General features: G+C 40.8%; 2 protein-coding genes across 3 annotated transcripts; one reads left to right on the top strand and one right to left on the bottom strand.

Moving 5' to 3' along the window:
• Positions 1–4,530: 4,530 nt before the first annotated feature.
• On the bottom strand, positions 4,531–4,812 carry RB195_007585 (uncharacterized protein; the record flags this gene model as incomplete). Its single annotated transcript, XM_064181295.1, has 1 exon — positions 4,531–4,812. The coding sequence occupies one exon, from the start codon at positions 4,810–4,812 to the stop codon at positions 4,531–4,533; it is 282 nt and encodes a 93-aa protein (XP_064038098.1).
• Positions 4,813–5,722: 910 nt separating this feature from the next.
• Positions 5,723–14,846, top strand: RB195_007584 (uncharacterized protein; the record flags this gene model as incomplete). 2 transcript variants are annotated; one of them, XM_064181294.1, is made up of 14 exons in its annotated part: positions 5,723–5,740; positions 5,792–5,834; positions 6,968–7,119; positions 7,601–7,707; positions 7,764–7,914; positions 8,469–8,557; positions 8,820–8,968; positions 9,164–9,404; positions 9,745–9,826; positions 10,313–10,462; positions 10,536–10,643; positions 11,206–11,291; positions 11,388–11,452; positions 14,416–14,846. In XM_064181294.1, the coding sequence occupies 14 exons, from the start codon at positions 5,723–5,725 to the stop codon at positions 14,844–14,846; spliced, it is 1,872 nt and encodes a 623-aa protein (XP_064038096.1). The 2 variants fall into 2 exon arrangements, with proteins under 2 accessions (XP_064038096.1, XP_064038097.1); XM_064181293.1 differs by lacking the exon at positions 14,416–14,846 and having other exon boundaries at positions 11,388–11,484.
• Positions 14,847–15,699: the final 853 nt, after the last annotated feature.

Raw genomic sequence — 15,699 nt, 5'->3', positions numbered from 1 at the left:
TAAAAGAAAGTTCTGGACGGAGGTAGTGAAGGAAGGTCTGAGGAGACTTGACGTTGACAGGCAGCTCAGTCGAATCGTGAAATTCCGCTGCTTGCGGAATAGCGACGGATGGATAGATTGTACGCGAACTCTAGCTGAAGACCCAACAAGATGGGCTCGGATATATACAAGGACAACACACTCCGGCGAAGACGCGGATAGCCGCGTAAGGCCGTTACACCCGCCAACGATTTATTCAAGTAAGTAAGTCTGTCTGGTTAATTTCGTTTGTTACCGTGACAATCTGTTGTTTGTTAATATGAAGTACGAAGTAGAACCAAGACATCTAATTATGTTTAGATAAGAATGAAGAAATTTAATGGCCAAGCAAAAAAATTACCGAAGGAATTCGCTCAACAATAACTCTTATCAGTGGAAAAGATAAAGAGACAAAAACAAATGAGGTTTTTCTTATTTGCTGCTTCTGGAACTGTAAAGATCCTCCATAAAGATAACTTATGATTTTTTTTCTAATGGACAATCCTCTGTACAACATTAATTTATAGAAAATTGTTTCAAAAAAAAAAAACGAACCAAATACATATTTTTCAATTCTCAGGGAACTGAGCTACAGAGATAAGTTTGAGATTTGATTCGAGTGACCATCCACAGTGCAGTCTTAATTAAAGTTTTTTTTTTGTTCATGCATGTTCTGCAGGTTGCATAGTTCTGCGTTCGGAAAAAATCTCAGGAGAAAGCTTGCAAAGCACAATAGTAAAGCCGTGAATGTATCTTCATCACTCCAACCTTTCAAAGTAGTTTGCAGGTTCTTTTCATCGAAATAATCCTTCGCAAGTAAGAACTATGCAAAGAAAATAGAAACCAGAAAACATGTTATCTTTATGAGATGTTTGCGTCTTCAGTTTACATCAATAAATGAGTTTAGAGGACCTCACATGGTTTTTCATCTTCTCAGATAAGAAGTATCGGTAAGTGATAAAGTCCCTTTATGCCATCAATAAAATTTTTTAATCCTTTCCGTGCACAATTGGAGGTCTTCGCTTCTCCTTAGACTTTAATGAAAAAAAAAACGATGTATTCCGATTAAAACATATAAAAAGATCAAAGGCAATAGTGTCCTCAATGTCTTGAAGAAACTTTAGAGAACAGAGCAGGTGTACCAAAAAAGGCAAATTTATCAGATTATAACAAGTCACAATTCAAATCTCTAATGAGAAGGTAGTGAAGGAGAAGCAACATCCTAAATTAAGAGAAGCTGCAAGCCATAGATGATAAAAACAATGATTTTAAATGTAGAAGCAGTAGCGCTGACAGTACCTCAACGGATTCAACTTCCAAGAAAGGTTAAAGAAATTCATTAAACATTCATCAAACATCAGCAGAGAACTCAGTGAAGTTTGGAGAAACATGGTGGTTTCACCTTCGATTCTTTAAAACAGGGTTGCTGTTGCAATACAAGAGCTACTTTATTTATTGCTGTCGGAGTTATGTTTTCCATGTTTTGAACGACATAACAAGCTTTCACAAAAAAAAAGACGAGAAGAGTGAAGCTCTCATCTGATGATGGGGGATGGCTAGAAACCACCAAGGAACGACGCTCACGGTAGTCCCTAATCTAAATTCTCTGCTCAAGTTTAGAAATCTTCCTTGGAAGTGAAAGCCGTTGTGGTTCAGGTCGGAGTTACTTATGTTCCACCAAAAATCATCGCCATTTATAGGTTGCAGCTGCTCTTCATATGAGTTATTGCTTTTTTCATCACCTTCATTTAAAAATCACACTGGAATCTTTAACAATATAATGAATTAAATTAAATCAAATCCATTTTATACTTGCCTTTTAGTACACCTGGTCACGTTTAAAAACGATAGTGCAAGACATTGTAAGCACTATCGTCGTAGATAGTTTCGTAAATTATGATCAGAATATGTCGATGTCGACTGATGGAACTGTATCCTGAAGCTCTAAAGAACTGGGCGGTGGACAGAGTCGAAAACTGCTTCCGAATGCTTTCAGATTGTCGGATATCCGACTGAGGGATGTACCCCATCAGAGTGGAGTCTAGCTGAAGTTTGAGCATGGAGCATGCCTCGGCAAAGATGCGCGCGTTTGCTTCAGGCGGTAATATAAGCTCACCAATTAAATTTAACAATTCATTTAGTATTTCAAGTAATCCAAGACGCGTGTAGCCATTTTGTTTTATATCTTTTTTAGAATGGTCTAAAGTGCATGCACTAGTGCGTACAAAGGAGAAATCCTGCTAACCTTAAGTCTTTTTCAGTCATCATCGATGTATCAGCAATACAAAAATGGCTGAGATTTTTGTATAGACTATTACATTGCAGGTGCAAGTAATATACTAAATTCCAGGTGCAAGTAATGTGGATCTAAATGTGGATCAAATTGACAGAAATGCAACAATATAGTAATGAAACGTTTACGAGCTTCCTTAAAACGAGACACTGTTCTAAAAGGAATTTGAAGCAGTGTCTTATTCATCAACTTTTTTTTAGCGAAAAAGGAAATAAAACGGTTTGTGTGTAGCTCATGTGATATAGTGTGAAATTGAATGCTGATGAACACAGTGGTAAAAGTGCGCTACCTGCGTGAGCTTTTACAAGAAATCATGAAAAGAAATGGATATCAATTCCGTTAAGTGCAGATCTAATTCACAGTAGTACCTAGCAGTGGCATCACCTGCAACTGCACGGTTGATGGTTCGACATCGCTCTAGAGTCGATGAAGTTTTTCGCCTCAACACGGAGTCGATAAATAGGTACCAGGCTTCTTTAGGAGGATAAAACACTAGCTTGATAGATTGGCTAGCTGGCGCAACAGACATGCGTTCGTGAACCTCAACCGATTCTGAACTGACGTGAACGTGGTGGGGTTCCCCAAGCATTTGTGATACAATAAAAACATCCTTTTAGAGTTTTTATCTTGAAGTATTGAATATAATTATCTGTGAAACTGAAAAGTTTCACCATCTATCCGAAGTCCTGGGCAAGTGCAGCGCAGCCGGTAAGACGTTCTGCCGTATACACTATTGATCGATGGTTCGATACTTTCGCAGTGCCAGCCAGGGCTTTGATCCTTCCTAAGTCGATAAATTAGTACTAAACTTGTCTGATAAAAACACTGACTGATCATATCGGCCACCTTTGTAACTCACTTATACGCTTTGTTGGTAAAGTTGTTTTGGTAAAGCTCAAACGCTACTAAAGTGAAATGAACGCTGTGGCGCATCTCAAGCGAATTGTATAACGTCAAATACTTTATCCTTCGGACTTTATCATTTATCCGACGTGCACACTTACACAGTTGAAGATCACAGTACTACGATACAAAGACCATAATTACTTCATTAACTAAAGGATTTCAATGTTCACCTTGCCATCACTGCTGCAGCTCGATTCTCACGCACTTCCACCGCACGCGTCACGCCTAACGACAGGATATTGAGGTAGACTGCACAATAAGATTGCGAAGCAGAATTTGAATGAATGACGACGACAAAACATTCAACAGCGCCGTAATGCTAAGTGAGAAGCTAGAAAGACATGCAGCATGCCCTGATGCGATTATCCTGTTTCTTTACTTAAAACCTATTGAACTGAGTGGAACTCAATTCCTAAGACCTAACACTAACAAAGCTGCTTATGAATGTGGTAGTCTGTAGTCAATATCTATCTGATCTAGTCAGCCTTTTGCTTTTAGCTGCAAATCCACCAAGTCGGGCTTTGAAATGTGACAAAATTCTGCCTTGAGGGTTACCCATTGTGATTGCATTGCATTAGAGGTTAACCATTGTGATTGCGGATATCATGTCGGTACTACGATCTTCTTCTCATGCAGAGACGTGGAACCATTACAATTGACTGTTTTACATAGAATGATCATAATTTCTGGATATGGAAGAAAATTACCAACTTTTTGAATAGTTTAAGATAATTTATGGACATTTTCTGTGACTTGGCTGTTGAATATCTTGTGAACCTCATTGTGTTCCTCTTGAATTAGTCGACTTGATCGGCAGGTAGACAGAATAACGCAGTCATCCGCAACTTCGCCCAAGTGTCTTCTTATCATAGCTCTTAAGCTCCACGTGCTCGATTTTCGGCTAGGGATCGCATGAAGTCTATTCGTCAGTCGCTATTCCCTAAACCACGGAGCTTTACCTCTCAACTGAACTCCCTGTTAGCACCATATGCCCTTAGCACTTCATTTACATCCGCTCTCCAAAGCTTGCTTTTACCACCAGAGCGCCATTTCCATTTAAAGTCTGGGAGCATGCTCACGACAACTTGGACAAGACGATCAGACGCTCCCCTCATAATGAGGCCGAGGAAGCAAAGACGGTTTTCTATGACGCCTTCAGAAGACCGGCCAAGATGTTGATGTTTTCCACGTGTCATCCGCTGTTACGGCATCTCCATCTTCTGAGTAAATTTTTTCGTTGTGGCAGTCCATCGGCCTGAAGTTGCCTAACAGTCGTCTAAACAGCATTCTCTTCGAGCAGTCAAGCTTTTCCATCACCATCGTTGGCGCTGCCCAAGCTTCCCGCTCCGTAAATCATGATAGGGGGATTGTGGATAGGTAGAGTCGAAGCCTGACTTCGTTGACGATGGTGGTCGACTACCAAGAATTGGCGAAAGGGCTGAATCCCAATTCGTTTCAGCGCATCTCTGCTGGATATCTCTCTCGTAGCTGCGATCTTTTGTCGGCATACAAACTAAATAGCGGAACTCATCTGCGAGTCCAATAAGTTTCCCTTCCACCCTGGTTCTCGTTGAGGGCCTTGAGGAGGCCAACATCTGCTTACATTTATCAGAACAGAGTCGGTAAGCTGCAGCTAATCTGGATGCAAGGTTAACAACATGTTGTAACTTCCCGCTGCTAAAAGCGAATATTAGCTCATCATCGTCGTGCTCGAGATAAACTAAGGTACGCACAGCCGATGCTAAGACAACATCGACGGCGAAATTGGTCACGGCGCGGCGGCCCTTTTTCTTACTCCACTTTGAACGGGGTAGTACATCCACCTGGTGTTCGATACCGTGTCAGTTGTTCTTTTATGCTTACCGTTAATGGAATTTACGAATCTCTCTGGAAGTTCATCGGCGCAAATCACGTTCAAAAGACGGCATTGATGGGGAGAGTCGAAAGCGGTTTTGAAGTACAGAAAAGCTGACGGCAAAGATTTCAAATACGGTGTTACAGTCCGATCACCCTTCGCAGAATAAACAACTGCTGAATCGTCAATTGACAATTGCTAAAGCTTGTTCGTCCCGGATTGCTTCTTCGGGTTGTTTGATTAGCCGATCCATAATGATCCGCTCCAAAACCTTGTATATAACACACAGTAGTAATATTCCCCGCCATCCTTGGCCAAAATTCTGATCTGTTTCGTAAGTATCTTGAAGCATGAACAGGGATCAACGCTTATTCAAGCACCTACTATACAGTAGAAGTCCATTTCAGCTGGGTTAAAAAATTCGTCTCCTGACAGCTACTGTTTTCACGGAGCCATAATAATCTGCGAAAAATTTGTTTGCACAGTATTTCTATTTTGGATCTCTAGACCTCTAATTTTTCGCATCGTGATGATAAGCGAGAAAAATAAAATTTTTTTCAGTTCTTATCGCTCATCAAAGACATCGCGCTCAAAATAAAAGGAACACATCTTGTAGAGAACATCCATTGAAGTACGCCCTTTGGCGCACAATGTTCATCTTTGTGTTGGTAAGTTAAACTGCTATATCGTAACGATCTGACCAGTTCATTTGTTTGAAGGGACTCGTAAGCATCGCTGGTGCTGCTGCAAATCCACTAACAGGTTTGTTTTTTGTACCAATTCATTAGTAAACTCTAGAGAAGAGAAAATTATTTAAAACAAGTTTCACGTGGAGTAAGAGATTAATATAAAAATACTTCCTATATCCCATGTTGAGGATAAAGTTATCAAGAACTTCAAACTTGGCCTGTTCTGCATTCTGCAGCTATTTTATGTTTTCTGATCGAACTAACAAATATATGAACGTATACGGAATACAGTAAAACATCAAAAGAGTCATCGCAATGGGGGGTTAGATGCCGGAAAGTCAGGATGGAGACGGTACGGATCCATCGTCGATTGTTACGCCCACGACTTTGTTCTCGTAGATGATTTCAGTCCTTTAAAGACTGTTGTGGATGTGCGCACGTACTAGCTGTATTGCAATTGTTCAAGCGCTTTTCTTCTACTTCTTCCTTATGGTAGATGACAACCTTATATGTTTGAATAAGAAAATTATGAATATACAACAAAGCAGAAACAGATGTAAGAACACAGGACTCAAAGAAAAAGTGGATAGTGCGCACACATCGACTAATTAATGATTTCTGTGTACGTGCAAATCCCTTTCAAGAATACAAGCTTAGGTTTGCTCTGATATTTCAGATCTAACTTCTTCAACTTAAATTAGGTGGAAGTGAATTAGGAGCAAACTGGGGCGGGTGTAGTGCAGTCGGTAAGATGTTCCGCTGTCTGCACGATCGATCGGGGGTTCGAATCCGTCCTAGTGCTACCAAGGTTTTCATCCCTCCGGGCTCTATAAACTCGTACCAGATTTGTCTGGGAGGAAAAAAAAACACTGACTTGATGTTTCGGCTAGCCCCTCCAAATCACTGCACGGGCCAGTTACACGTTCGTAAACCTCAGGCGATTCTGAATTGAGGTGAGCAAGATGGCGTATCTCAAGCGTATCCTTTATCCTTTATCCTACAAGAGCTAATTGGGAAGAACTGTGATTCTACGATATTGTTAAGTTTTTCGCGAACCTTCATAGTTTACTGGCCGCTACGACGAATGGCAACGTAAAATGAAGCGAAAGCGAAAATCCAATCCAAAACCGCGTTCAAGACATGAAAAACAGAAATTACTGAGAATTCATTTATGTTACAGTGCAATTTGTTATTTCTGTAATTTAGCTCGGTCTGTGTGTTCAAATCCACCGAGACCGGATGATAAAATACGCAAAGCCTTCCTAGAGGGACATAACAAAATCAGACAGGAGCTTGCCACTGGACCTATGGACGACGACGGGGGCGCTCTACCGGGATCGACAAGCTTGTTTATGCTGGTATATCAGGAGTTCATTTTTCCCTCGTTCACTCACTTCATTCACCCATTCTTCCTCCTCTATCCATGTCCTTTCAAGTAATGGTTAACGTAGCCGTAAAAGCGCGTAAGAAATGCGCCATAGGTAGTAAACTATTTGAAAATTTCCTCTGATTGTGAGTTTCCAAAAACTTAGAGCGTGACGGATGTTGGCGTTATGGTGCGTGGTCACAACTACTTCATTCAGTGGTTTGACACCGACTAGCCTAAAATTTTGTGTACACGGTGTATTTTGGGTACATTTTGTGTAAATTTTGTGTATGTTTCGTGTAAATTACTTGCTACACCGATTGTATTCCGCACGGCATTTTCCAGGCTGCATACATGCTCAAAAACCTCTATGACTATGAATTTGAAATTGTATGTGTTAGCACATCTTCAAAGAAATTGATAAGCGCTACATTCTCTACAATTGTCAGTGTCGGTGATGCTAGATATTCTAGTCGTACAACTGCGAACTGGAAATACAGGCTCTAGTAGCTTCTAGCGCATGTGAATCTGAGAGCAACACGCCAAGTGACATAGAGGGAAAATCTATTAACTATGGAATGTGAGCTGTTTAACGCTTCTTCAATGTTAACCAGATGAAACAACGGTGATATTCAGAACACGTGGTAACATTGACGCTCCTTCTGATGATCAAGCTGTAGACGACATAGAAAAATTGTTGGAGAAATGGAAGGAGACGCGTTACAATGTCAATTTCGACAAAACTACCGTTATCTACGAGAGCGAAGATGCTGCACCGTTTGCAAGGGTAGGCTTTATTTATAAAGAATATATTCTTTTATTATTTTTTTTTTATCATTTCTATTCTTGGCACTTATAAAGTATTTTATGAGTAGAGTTTAATTTTCTGAATGGATTTCACAGTCGTCACTTAAGGAAGAAAATTATGACCTCACATCCTAAAATTTTCTCAAGATGTTTTTTGTTCAGTAGAAATACGAAAAAAATACGTTTTTTTTTCAGTACGAGATACTTCATCACACTGAAAGCAGTGAAGAGATAACTCTGTAAATTACTCAAAAGAAGGATAACACTGTTAATATTTTTTAATTGAATAAAAAAATTTCTAAGAAAAATATTAAGAAAACAAAGATCAATTACTTTCTTGTCGTTTATAATATCGTTATTTGTGTACCCGCAGAGGTGTCCGACATTGCGTACAGAAACCTTTAAAGCTTCTTCTTCTGAATATAAATCTATAGAAATCTGCATCGTACTATTTCCAATGTCGCCGAAAAATTCTTTGACAAAAGTTGAGAATTGTTGGTATCACTAACCATTACACATCTGAATATTATTTAGATTGTTTACAACAAATCGATTTCGCTGGGATGTGCGGTATTTCAGTGTGTCCCGAAAAGAACTGCATATGCTTGCGCATACAGTGCCAGGTAAAAAAGGAATAAAAACAACTGGATAACTAAAAATAGAAGCTAACGTGGAAATGCTTATTATTAAAGGTTCTGCACTTTCCATTCTATGTTTTCCATTGCTTCCTCTCCTCTTTCGTCGTCGAAAGTGGAATTTTTGTCTTTGTGCCGAAATTTATAGAAAGTTTTGTAGTGTCAGCACAAGAATTCAGAGAAAAATTTTCAAACAATAAACAAATAAATAACAATAGTTGTTATCTCTTTGGTATTTTTCACTATTTAGCCCAGTCTTTGGAAAACCGCTTTACTGGCCCTCAACGAAAGGTGCCGGGTGTACGAAACACACTGAATGTAGAAAGGCAATACCTGGTAAAGCTACCAAGTGCGATGCTACTCTAAACCTCTGCTCAACGAATTTGTTGACATTAGATGGTGAGTTAACAGTGTCGTTCTTATTTTTGTTTTTTCTTCAGTCCGGAGTAATGATACATTTCTTCGTCGCTCAAATTAAGCCCTGCACTTCTTCTTTTAGCATTTGAGCAGCATCTTAAAAAGCTACAGTAGCTAGGAGATGGTCAATGTTTGAATCTACGGTAAGGCATTCCGCGGATATTCAACCACTTTCAGATGACACTTCGACAACAGCAACAACTGAAAGCGAAACCACCGTAGAATCTACTTCAGCAGAAACGTCGACTGCAGCTCAGACTTCGCAATCCACTGCTGCAGTTCAGACGTCGCAATCCACTGCTGCAGCTCAGACTTCGCAATCCACTGCTGCAGCTGCTGTCACGACACCGGCTGGTGCCAGTGGTGTGATGACCGAGGAGTTGCGACAGATGGTAGTCGATACGCACAACACAGACAGGTAAATCTTCGCAATTTTCCTATGTTGACAAAAAATGAAAAAAGAAAAACGGTGCCAAAGAAAAATAAAACACAACTAGATTATTTCGGAAATGGTTTCTGCGTTTGAACTGTCCGCGAAGTGATAGTGATAGGTGATTACGGTATTTTGTGCGCACGGCTAACTTCCGCAAGCTAACTTCCGCAAAAAGATCGTAAGAAAACAACGGTCTTTGAAGAGAATTTCAGGTTGACTTTAGCTTTCAAAATTGAATTAGATAGTCCTTCTATTTAACGGATGTTTTCTTCAAAAAAAAAAAAAGTCTTTCAAATTTAAACACACGTGAATCTGGCGTTTGTAGATCGTTGGTTGCTCAGGGGGCCGTCAGAAATGGAAAACCAGGAAATGCGAACCTTGGACCAGCTATCGATATGTTACGGATGGTGAGCGTCAAGTACTATCATTGTAGATAGGAATCACAAGAGTCCCCTTATTCGTGGGCGTATTGTGCACACGTCAAGAGCATCCATAGAATATTTTAAATTTTTTTCAGCACGTTTGCACTGTTCTTGTGAATCATTAGTGAAAATTAAATGCATAGACTGGATTTCAACCCAAATGGTGTTTATGTGCCGTTTCTAACGATTCCATGCGTGCGTGAACAAGCCCGCAAATCCATAGCATCCCAATCATGTGGTGGTGTGGACCCTCACACCCACCGCCCACAGTCAGGAATCGGTTTGTCACCTCGTGAATATGATGAGCACATTGAGGGGGAAAATTAGAAAGGCAGAGCCGATCCGTGAGGTACAAACCATCCACGTACTCCGAAGTATCTCGCATTGTTTATGAAACCGTTAGCAACTGAATGTTAATTTTTACAATTTCTCCAGTACGACATTCTAATTTTTTTCAAACCGGAATTACAGAGATACGACACAGCGCTGGAGACAGAAGCACAAGCCTACGCTGATACTTGTGCTCTCAAAAAATCTGAAGTATCTACTCGCCCTGATTCCGGTGAAAATACTCATGTTATTCAGTCATCGACAGTTACAGTATCCGACGCATTGACAAAAGTGAGTTGGCGTCGTTTTTTTTCTTGTCGTATCTTGTGAAGATATAATCCGTTCTTTGTAAAAAAAAATTTAGTCAATGCAAACATGGTGGAACCAAATTTTAAGCAATGGCGTGAATGCCAAACTGCACTACACAGCGACTCTAGATACAAAATCCAATGCTCCTCTTGGATTCACTCAGGTTAAGTGTTTGTTTTGTGAAGAGACAGTTTAGTTTTATTTACTACAATATGTCAATTTACAATGTGATTCGTCAATAGTTCGGTAAAAGAAGCACTAATCTGATGAGCAGATGTGGAACAGCAATTAATTTTTCGGAGAGGTACCAAGTCAGTCAAACCTACCACAGTGGTTCAAGCGGGTTTTTTTTCGATTTCCAGGGAGGGTTCAAAAAATCTCCGGAACCACTGAAACTTGAGCAGAAGATTCGATTGAATAGGTACCTAAGGTCAGAGTCTCTTAGTGCACATAGGGTAGCCGTTAGTGTCAGTCTTCTGCACTTGTTACCTGTGCAATTAACCTAAGCTCGTAATCTAATTGTCGTAACAAATTGACATTAGTTCTTCGTATTTACAGAAATGAAATGATAATGCTAGAAATCCATTTCTCGGAGGTATTTTTTACAAGTAGAAGCAAATTATGAATTGTGAGTAATAGTGGCAATTTTACAATGAAAGAGAAAGCTATAAATAAAAGGGCACAACTGAGGAACATCTACATTCAGAAATTTTGCTGTATTACAGATGGCCTGGGCTGCCACGTACAAGGTCGGATGTGGAGTTAGCCGTTGTTCCTCTTCCACCTTCGTAGTGTGCCGCTACAACCCTCGGTAACGAACTTTTTTTGGATTTTAAAAAGAGATCAGCACTAGATGACGACAGTATATGTAGTCGTGATAACAAGTTTCTGATTTGAATACTTTCAGTGGAAATATTATCGGTCAGTACATCTACAATGTTGGCGCTAATTGCCGAACATGTATGACCTCATGTACGGAAGCGCTTTGTGCAACACCCGCGTAGTAGAAGTGCACGACGACTGAAATCTTCAACTTGGTTATTAGTTTTTGATTACACTCGTCATGAACCAGTAAAGTATTGCAAAAGAAACCTTGGATGGACATTACAGACTAATTTTTTTTATAATCAACAGATTTTACAATAAGACAATAAGATAGGAAATGACGTTATCCTGATTAAGTCTTTACCCCTTATAAGATTATGTTAGTGAAGTCGAGAAGGTTGTAAATTGCGAACCACACCATACGCTCGCGGCTTAAAGAGAAATTTTGAAGAATGCAATGGATTTACCAGCTAGCGATTCACGTATTCGTGCACACTAGAAATGTTATTTCTTCAGTTTCTTAGAATGTTAATGTTTCCTGAAGGGAAAAGCAGTTAAGCACATTGCTACACCAGGATATTCGGGTTTTTCTTTCCAAACATGCGTGGTTCTTGTACACGATTACCGTTACCGTTACCGTTACTATTGCAGCCGACCTATGCGTCTAAAGATTTGTTTTCGTGTGCTAGAGCGTCTGTGTTCATGAACTACTGTATCAAACATTGCTTGAAAGACACTAATACTGCTTCCAAGATCCATCCTTGTTACAATTTTGGAAATAATTTCGATTATCAATGTATCATTCATGAATGGTAAAAGGGAAGGCAGGGCTGAAGGCAGAACTTGTTATTACCTTCGAAAAAATCCAGAAATTTAGATAATTCGCGAATACTTACCTACTTACTTGTTTGATTATTTATTTACAAAGAAAATCCATCTTCAAAATTTGTAGCCACGTTTAAGTGTACTACTGTCTGAATGGGCGACGTGTAGTGTAGCGTTTAGTGGTCCCGCTTCCTGCACGATAGATCGGAGGTTCGAATCCGCCGTGGTGCTCAACAGGCTTTTCATCCCTTCGGGGTCGATAAATTGGTACCAGACTTGTCTGAGAGGACAAAAACGCTGAATTATCCATCGGCTAGCCCCCAAAAATTATTGTATAGGACAGTTACACGTCCGTGAACTTAAAAAGATTCTCAAAGGAAGTGAACGTGATGGCGCATCCAAAGCTGATTGATTAACGCCAGAATATTTATCCTTTATCCCTTTACTGTCAAAATGGGAGGTGCCTAATGCTCGAACACAGGAGAATAAAGCCGTTTTTGGCTTTGTTGCGTGATCCGTGATCGTTATGATGAAAAGTAAGGAAACAGCGATCCAGTGCAGCAAGTGCCACTGCTCTTTGGAGAACAAAAACGCGAAAGGATCCTTGCACCTGCCGCCGTCGTGCGCTTCGCGTTATTTCACGAACCTGCACGGCAACTTAAACGGGTTTTGCTGATACCGTGAATTCTGGTGCCGCGCATGCCACGCTTGGAGAAAACTAAGATACCAAGAAAGCTTAGTACAACCTCCTGTCTGGATTTGCAGCAATAGCCGGCGATAACCAGTAGCCCTTTTTCACCAGTATAAGAAAAGTGTAGTCGACTAAGATCCACTGTATAACGAGGATGTAAAAGGTCCTTATAATTCTTATCGATAATGTATGCCAAGTGAGAGCTAAGACTGTTAATATCTCTTATTACGAGTAACGTTTCGGAGCCTTCGTCAAAGCCACAAAAGTCAGATACACTTACTATGTTTCATTTCAAGCGCCTCGTTTGAAACTACTTATCATCGCAGGGAAGATTAAATCTGAAACATACAATCAAAAGGAACCAAATTTACCTCAGGTGTCCGAGTCGCCGTGATATTATTCATTTATTCATTTATTTATTCAAACACCTGCAGATGTGCCATAAAACAGAAAAAAAGAGCAAGATGGAACAGAGTTCACTAGAATTTCGCTTGAATTTTACACAACCAAGCTATTAGCGGATCACTGTATGAGAATGTTCCTCCATTACTATTAATGAGGAAAAAAGCCGAGTGCCTGTGAAAATTCTAACAAAGAACCAGCTTTTTGAACACGGTTCTGCACTTTTTCTTTCTATTCTTTATACTTTCTTTTAATGGAGCTACAACGTTTATCCAGAAAGCCTCCTAGGTCTAGGAGCTACAATTACGGGTTGGAATCACAGGATTTTAGCAAATTAGCTGGAAGAGGCGTTTTTATGATGACGTCTATGATGAGCTCCGATAGAGGTCGCTGTGTTTGAGTGTTTCGCTTCACTACGATGTTCTATTCATAACAACTCAATGTGGTCGACCCTTTTTGCCAATGTACTGCCTCCCACATATCTGACAAGAACTTGAATAGACTACAACAGAAACAATGAAGTTGTCATCCTTGACGAATAGGCTATATCATGCAGTTAAGAGTTGAGCAGAAACATTCGTACGTTCTACTCTGAATTAACCGTATCCGAAAAATTGTATTATTAACCCAAAAGCTAAGCCAGATGAAATTCAAAAGATCATGAAGGCTTCGCGCAGCCAAAGCAATCCCTCTGAGCGTTCTGTAAGCTAATCCCTCCTGCAAGAATATTTATTGCGAGTTTTAATGCAGTAATTCTCATAATAGTTTTTTTTCATCTATTCATCTAACAGTATTGTCATCAATGCGAAGAAACGTATTTTCAACAACAAATATCAAACAAATAAACTAATTGCATACGGTTCTGATGATACGTATAAATGAACATTTTAGATAAAAAAGGAGAAGTTATCCGAGTACTCACTTTTTTAATTATTAGGGTGTTCGGAAAGTATCTGCCGAAAATTTTTGCAGGTGCGCAGATTTTTTGAGATATTTTGGAGGTTCCCGTTTTAAATATATTATATAAGGACACTACCGATTGCATGTACATAACATATGTGGCTCCCTTTTCCGTGCCCATTTCATTCTATAATGGCCGAACATTCCACCCATATTCGACACGTACTCTTCACGAATTCGAATCTGGCCACCCTGCTGCTGGAGCCCATCGGAACTTAAGTCAAGTATTCAGCACTGAAGTCCCTTCTGAGCGGTCTGTGCGCCTGGTTCCAGCGCTTCAAAGCCGGGATCAAAAAACTCAAAGATGAGCCTCGCTCTGGTCGACCAACTGCAATAACGTTCGACGAACTCAAGAATCTGGCGGAGCAGCATCCATATGAAGGTATGCGGTATTTTGCTGCCAGCCTTAGCTGTTCGCTTTCCACCGTGAGCGATGGACTGCGATCTCTCAGAATGGTGAAAAAGCTCGGTCAGTGGCTTCCACATGCATTGTGCGATGGCAACCCCCAAAGACGCCCTGACATCTGCACTCAGTTGCTCTTCAGAGGCCGCAGATTCGATTGGCTCGAGACCATTGTCACTGAAGATGAAAAATGGGTCCTCTACGTCAACCACACCTACGAACGTGGTGCGCTGGCGATGAAATGCCGTATTCTTTCGTGAAAGGTGAAATCCGTGAGAAGAAGGTCATGCTGAGCGTATGGTCTGCGTCTGGTGGGGAGTTCATGGAATCTACCGTTTCGAACCGCTGCCGGACAACACGACAATTAGTGCCGAGGTCTACTGTCTACAACTGCAAAAACTGGCCGACAAGATCTGCAAGGAGCACCCGAAGCTCGACAACGTTTGCCTGCTGCACGATGACGCGCGCCCGGCGACATGGCGAAGAAGACTTCCCAGGAAATTCTAGAGCTCGGATGGGAAGTTAACCCGCACTCACCGTACAGCCCGGACCAGGCCCCAAGCGACTACCACCTCTTTCGATCGCTTCAGCATCACCTGGAAGAGTAGCGGTGACCAACGCTGAAGAGATGATCGTGAGAACCTCGAAAATAAGCTTCGGGATTTCTTCGCCTCTAAGTCGACGGAGTTCTACGCCAAAGGAATCAGTGATCTTGTGAGACGTTTGCAGAAGGTTGTCGATGTTGATGGAGATTATTTCGTCGAATAATAAAATGTTGTTAAAAAGTTGTGTTGTTTTTTTTTTAAATTTTGCCCTATTTCAGCAGATACTTTCCGAACACCTTAATACTTTCTTTCTTGCTCTCGTACTTTCAATTTCTTCCTAGTATTCGTCGTACCCCGAGTCCGCTGCGAAGAAGAACGGGAGGCATCAGTGGGTAGGACCCGGGGCCGACTGCCCGCATCCGGAGGGGTCCGGCTGGGTTAGCCACCACTTGGCGGCCCAGCCCCTCCAAACCCTGCGGAAGAAAAAGAAGTAAGAGTTAGAAGTAGGTAAAGGGTTCCCTCATAATTCGACACAAATAGTAAGTTTCCGAAGAAAAAATCTCAGCAG

This window comes from Necator americanus, chromosome I, assembly GCF_031761385.1.
Source record: "Necator americanus strain Aroian chromosome I, whole genome shotgun sequence".
NCBI classification, from domain to species: domain Eukaryota; kingdom Metazoa; phylum Nematoda; class Chromadorea; order Rhabditida; family Ancylostomatidae; genus Necator; species Necator americanus.
This window is presented reverse-complemented; position numbering and strand designations above follow the sequence as displayed.